General features: G+C 42.0%; 1 protein-coding gene across 3 annotated transcripts in view; it reads right to left on the bottom strand.

Moving 5' to 3' along the window:
* Nucleotides 1-2,030: 2,030 nt before the first annotated feature.
* The window catches only part of ASB8 (ankyrin repeat and SOCS box containing 8), a 7,555-nt gene continuing 3,608 nt past the window's right edge, over nucleotides 2,031-5,977 (bottom strand). For all 3 annotated transcript variants that reach the window (XM_004693164.2, XM_012732825.1, XM_012732824.1), the window contains exons 3-4: nucleotides 4,844-4,948; nucleotides 2,031-2,867 (exon numbers count right to left, since the gene is read on the bottom strand). In XM_004693164.2, coding sequence (XP_004693221.1) covers nucleotides 2,235-2,867; nucleotides 4,844-4,948 — 738 coding nt within the window. In that variant the 3' untranslated portion in view covers nucleotides 2,031-2,234. The remainder of the gene's footprint in view (nucleotides 2,868-4,843; nucleotides 4,949-5,977) is intronic.

The raw sequence follows: 5,977 nt of genomic DNA, 5'->3' as shown, positions 1-5,977 counted from the left end.
CTTCTGGCTCTTTATCTATCGTCTTGCAGTGGAATGTAATACCATCAGCCCCAACCCTAGACTCTGCCCAGGAAGAACAACGGGGAAATGCAAATGATCAGCCTGTGTTCTTCGCTCTGCCTCTTGGATTATTTTCTGTAGCTTCTCTTGGCTCTGTATGTGAGTCCTAAGAACATAGTCTTAGGGTCCTCCTCCACGCGCCTCCCTACATGTAAAATCATGTTTTATCTCTTGATCATATGTCCACAAGTCAGAGTTGCTTTTTTCCCCACTCACTCCACAACCGCTACTCCTCAGAGGCTCTTCCTTTCTGACTCCCATTTGGGGCAAGAGACACATTTGAAAACTTGGGAAAGAACAGACTCCCAGTCCTGGACCTGGTTTGGTCGGTAGGTTGAAATGCTGTTTTGAGGAATTGCCATTTCTTATTTAGCTCAATTTGTTTTCTGTTTTGTAATTTTCTCAGTAGCTAAACACCCATTAAGGAGCTGGTCCTCAGAATTGGGACTGCAGACTGTACCTCAGATGGACAGGATGAGGCCCCATAAATGCTAGGTTTACGATTAGCCTCTAGTAACCAGATCCTCACTCTTGGTACAAGCACATGCACTTCTCCCAGCCTACACAGTTTCTTCACTTGCTTGAAGCAGGTAAAAGGTTCAGGGTTTTACAAGGGGTGGAGGAGGGGATTGTCTTGAATACATTGCTTTAGCTAGTGTTCAAAGTATCACTGCTATATTCTAGAATCAGCACTAAATAGTGATGGAAAAGACTTGTTAGAGTCCAGATTTAAAACAGCCAAATACATGTTCTTTGAACAGTTTTATAAAGGGAAAAGAAACTAACAATGAATATCAAGCATTGTTATCATTCAATCTCTAAAACCACCTTTGAGGGGAGGGGTGGTAGTCCCATTTCAGAGATGAGACACTGGGGCACAGGGTGGTTAACTTTCTGGAAAAAAGTAGGAATAGGAGAAATGCCAAACTTACTTCTAAAACTTTATTTCTTTTTAACTGAGCAAAAAATACCAACAGCTAAAGGGCAACGGCAGACATACTTTTTCAAATTAGTATTGTCAGCAGATGCCCTTCATTTTTATTTGTAGTTCCCAGTCGGTTCTTTTAAAAAAGGTTTTTCAAGTTTGCATAAAGGTTATCTAATACCACTAACAACTTCGAGTTCAGTACCGTGAAAAAGAAAAGTATTCACTAAAAACTAAGCTTTCTTGGGTAGGTGGGCCATCTCAAAGGAAGCTCTCATAAAGCTCCCTCCCCCTCAGACTCTTAGCCTCAACCCCCACCCACACTCCTCCAGGCCTTGGATAGATTAGTAAAAAGCAAAGTTTCCAAAACAATAGAAAGCGATATAACTCCAAAGTCTTAGCAAAGTGAGCTTCTTAGGGAATGAAGGCTACCCAGCCCCTCCCACTGCTACCCAAAACACCTTGATCTGATGTGCCTGCTAAGCCCATTAGGCTTTCAAAGAGAAAGACTTGCATTTAGAAGGAAAATTCCTAGGGCATTTAGTTCTTAGGACTGCTTAGAACCTACTACCTCTTATATGTGGAAAGCTGCACAAGATAATCTTTCTGAAATAAAAGTGTGACCCCCCTTGGGCACACCCAGGGAAGCAAGGACAATGTTTCCTTTAAGGGTGAGAAAGGGGAACAAGCCCCTTTTGAATAATCCCTGAGGTGGCACCCTAGGGAGATGTCCAGTCCAGAGCTAACTGCGCACCATTTGAAGTGGTAATGTCTTCATCTTTGGCTCTTATTGTCAGCTGAAATTTTCTTAAGCATCTTTACAGATCAACCAAAATGTTTCTAGAGAGGTTCTTTGGAAATGTTAATCATGTCCATAAAGGAAAACCAAACACAATTTTTAAATACTATCATCTTTCCAGAGAAATTTAGTTGCTGTTAACTTTTTCCCTAAAGGGGAGGTTGAGGGTGAGGACTCCTTTTGTAGAGTGCAGTGTTAAAAAAACAAGTAAGCCATACACAAAAAACAAAACAAAACAAAACAAAATGAGGGATTATTTTTGTTTGGTTGCTTGGTTTGGGGAGGTGAGATGGTATCAAGGAAGGTTACTGTTGTGACATGTTACCTCAAACACATGCCACAGAACAGGAACAACTGCTTCTCCTGTTTTCTAAGACAAAGGGACAAGACCAAGGGAAAACCTCACCTAGAGCTGCCCGCCTGGCCTGCCTGGCCTGTGTCTCCTCCAGGCTATTCTACAAGTAACAGGTATTCTTTCAGAGACGCTGGTAGTGGCAGGCCTTTCACTGCATCTGGCAGATATTGCAGTCCCAGGCTCCTGCGCACAGCATAACGAGACAGTGTTTTTAGAGTCCCTGGGGCTGAGCACAGAACTGTCAGTTTTTCACACAGCTGCTGGTCTCTGGCCACTTCTCTTGGCATGGTGCCATTTTTCCTTAGTTCAAAGTGTCCAACCGCTCTGTGGAGGAGCTCAAAACAAGAGTCCTCTTTCTCTGTTCCAAGCCCCCTGACTAGTAGAGCCACCAGGCGGGAGATAGGTGTCTGGCCTTTTAGGTTGATGACTCTCACCTCTGCACCATAATCCAGAAGGATGCTGACACTCTCAAGATTGCCCTTCATGGCAGCCCAGCTGAGTGGGGTATCATTGTTGTAATCCAGAGCATTTACAGAGGCCCCACTCTCTAGAAGGGCCCGCACACACTCAGCATTATTCTTAAAGGCTGCCCAGTGAAGTGGGGTATCTCGGTTGCCATCCAGTGCGTTGGGGTTTGCACCATACTCCAATAGGACCTCCACACAAGACTCATCTTTCTCAGCTGCATAGTGGAGGGCTGTTCGGTTGTAACCATCCAGGGCATTCACCTGTAGAAAGAAGGGGCTAGATTTCAGCTAGACAGACTTATGAGAAGAAGCTACGTGTTTTTTTCCACTACCTTTGCTATGTATGTTCTGCACAAAAACAATCCCCGGGGAGTACTGTTGATCAACATGGAAATGTTATAGGAACTTAGGAGCAAATAAAAGAACTTTCCTTGAACAACCAGCACTAGTTGGGACATTGATTAGCTGGCCTGCATTATTTAGATTTTGCTGTTAAGTTCTTATTTACTAGCCACTAGAATCTCTAGTGTAAGGAAGCAAGAGAAGATGAAATTGAAGACCCTATAAACACCCTGAAACACATTTGTTGGAAAGCTGTTTGAATAGACAGCCAGAGTAAAGATTTTATTGTATTTATCCACACTCTACACTACAGCTAGTGGCAACCAGATGGAAAAGTTATGAGCCAAAGTTCTGTTCATATAGTTTTGCTGAATTCTTTATACAGTAAAGCTCAATTGTCAGCTTTACTGACAAAAGTCCAAATCCTATCCAAAGTCAGGCCCTTATAAAAATATGCTGTGGGGCCCTCCCTGGTGGCGCAGCGGGTTAAAGCACTGCACTAAGAAGCTTAAGCCACTTCCGCATGAGTTCAATCCCCGCCTGCCCAGGAGGAGATCCACATGGCGCGGCAGACCTCTCCTGACCCGCCCGCTGCTCCCCTCAGCAGTGTACTTCTTCGATCTGCCTGTTCTGCTCCCCACTCTGTCTGGTGAATCCTCTCACCCTCCACATCTCTGGCCTGTACCCCAGTTCTGTACGAATAAATAAATAAATCTTTAAAAAAAAAAAAATATGCTGTGGGTCCACAAGAGAACCCACCTGTGGGTTGAAAGCATGTGGAAGAAAAAGCATTTTACCAATGCTGGATAAGCAACAGGCTTGCTAAAAAGTATCACAATGTTTTTGGAGGCTACAAAGATTTCAAAACCCAAATTTATATGTAGCATAGTGCCCCCTGAAGTGCAATAAGAAAAACATATTTAGCAGAGTTCAATCTTTTGTTCAACTAAAATATTTTTTATTCCAGGATATTTTTACTCTTATCATTGACAGAAATCACTGGCTGTCATTTCAGAGTCACTCACTAAAGTTATGGAATCGATAACGACAAGCAGAGAATAGCATGCCTGTGGATGAAGATGCTGTTGTTGCCCCTATGACTAAGAGTGTTTAAGGTCGACTTGCTACTTGATGGCCTGTCTGCCTCAAGTTAGTGCCTTAGCCTATGGATCTTAAAGGATGCTCACAAATAGTAAAAAGGCTAATTTATTTACACAACAGCTTTCCACACACATGACAACTTTGTGAGAGGATCTCCATTTTATAGATGGAGAAACTGAGACTTGTTCAAGGTCAAACAACTGAAAGTGTCAGAACTGGAATCCAAATCCAGGATGTCTGGCTCCAGAATTTAATCTTTAAATCATTCATTATGCTGTGCTGCTTCTGGCCAACATAAATTCAGCTGTTTTTTTAAAGACACAACATTAGAAAGTTGGTGCAAAATACATGAAAAGAACGTAACTAGTGAGCAGAAATAGCACAAGTAGCCCAAACATGAGGAAGGGATCACATAGTGACATTTATTTCCCAGTGACAGTGGTATTAGAATGCATGTGTAACAGTGTGTCTCAAATTATTTAGATTTAATCAGAGTCAAAGGGCCTCTGCATGTACAACCCCTGACTATCAACAGACTAAATGGAAAGAACAATACCAGAAAGTTGGCTGGGAAAGAAGGGGATCTAAAACTCCTTTCCTAGATTAATGGACAGCTTAAGAATGGCAAGGAATGAAATGCTTAGGATCATTTTACATATTTCTTCTAACATTTTTCTTTGATATTGGTTATGCCATGAACTAGAAAGTAGGAAAAGTTAAAAGCCAGAATTTTTAAAGAAAATGTGAAGCTCAGTTGTAATGACTCATTAATGTGACAGTGTTAAAAACATTACCTCAGCTCCTTTTTCCAGGAGTAATTCTACACAGTCAGCATCTGACACCATGCAGGCACAATGCAGGGGCTTCAGTGTGCCATGGGTACAGTTCACATCTGCTCCCTGTGGGCACAAGAAACCAGTCAGTGTGCTCAGCCCTGGCTCTCCCAGCAGGGTTATACTCAGGTACTGTGGCCAGGAGCAAGAGGGTTCTAACTCTGACTATACTATATCTTAAACATTCTATAGGTCCCAGCTTCTAGTCCTATTAAATAAAGTAATATTATCATGCTAATATCCAACACAAGAGACTACACTGAGGATAAATGAGAGGAACAATTTTTTAGGTCAAGTTACTAAGTTTCTCCACAAGGTAGCCTGCCAGATGTTATTGGATATCAGGACATAACCTTATGTGCAAGAGCAGTGGAACAGGATCAGTAGGTAGGGAAGTTGGGGGAAAAAGCTACTTTCTATGGCCACCACATGCTGGAAAAATAGGAAGGGGAATCTGCCAGATGGAAGCTACGAGAACTGACAAACTGCTATTCAACAGTTGACCGCCACAAATAGTACGGCATCTTATTGTAATATTTTTGTTTACAAACATCTTCAAAACAGCCTGTTAGTATCAGCAGTTCTCTGCCATCTCACCCCTTCTGGTGCTTCTGTTTCAAATTTGATAAAGGAGATGGAGAAAACCAAAATCAAGACCAAAGTCACTGAATGACTCAGCAGAAGAGCTAGAATTAGAATGTGACAGAGCTCCTACTACAAACTCTCCTGATACCACTTTTGCTTAAAACAAGTTAAGGCTCTCTGGCATTTTGTTCTGGCACAGTTATGTGGCTATGCCATATAACTCATAAGGAGCTCAGAGCTCCAGGCTATAACTAATGATTCTAAAGTTGTTAAAAGAGAATGTATAGATGTAACTCCTGGATGCACTTCCTGGAGATCAAAGCATTATCCTATAACTTCTTTTCAACAAGAATACCATACTTAAAGGGCATCAAAGACCTAGGATACTAGTCATATACAGAATTACTGAATTCAGTGGTTAGGCATAAGACACTTAAAAGTGTTTTCTTAAGTTAAAAAATTATACATTTTGGGCCCTCCCTGGTGGCGTAGTGGGCTAAAGCACAGCAC

This window comes from Condylura cristata, unplaced genomic scaffold (assembly GCF_000260355.1).
Source record: "Condylura cristata isolate star-nosed mole 26May11 unplaced genomic scaffold, ConCri1.0 scaffold00036, whole genome shotgun sequence".
NCBI classification, from domain to species: Eukaryota; Metazoa; Chordata; class Mammalia; order Eulipotyphla; family Talpidae; genus Condylura; species Condylura cristata.
The sequence above is the reverse complement of the archived record's forward strand: the minus strand, read 5'-3'. Positions and strand labels throughout refer to the sequence as shown.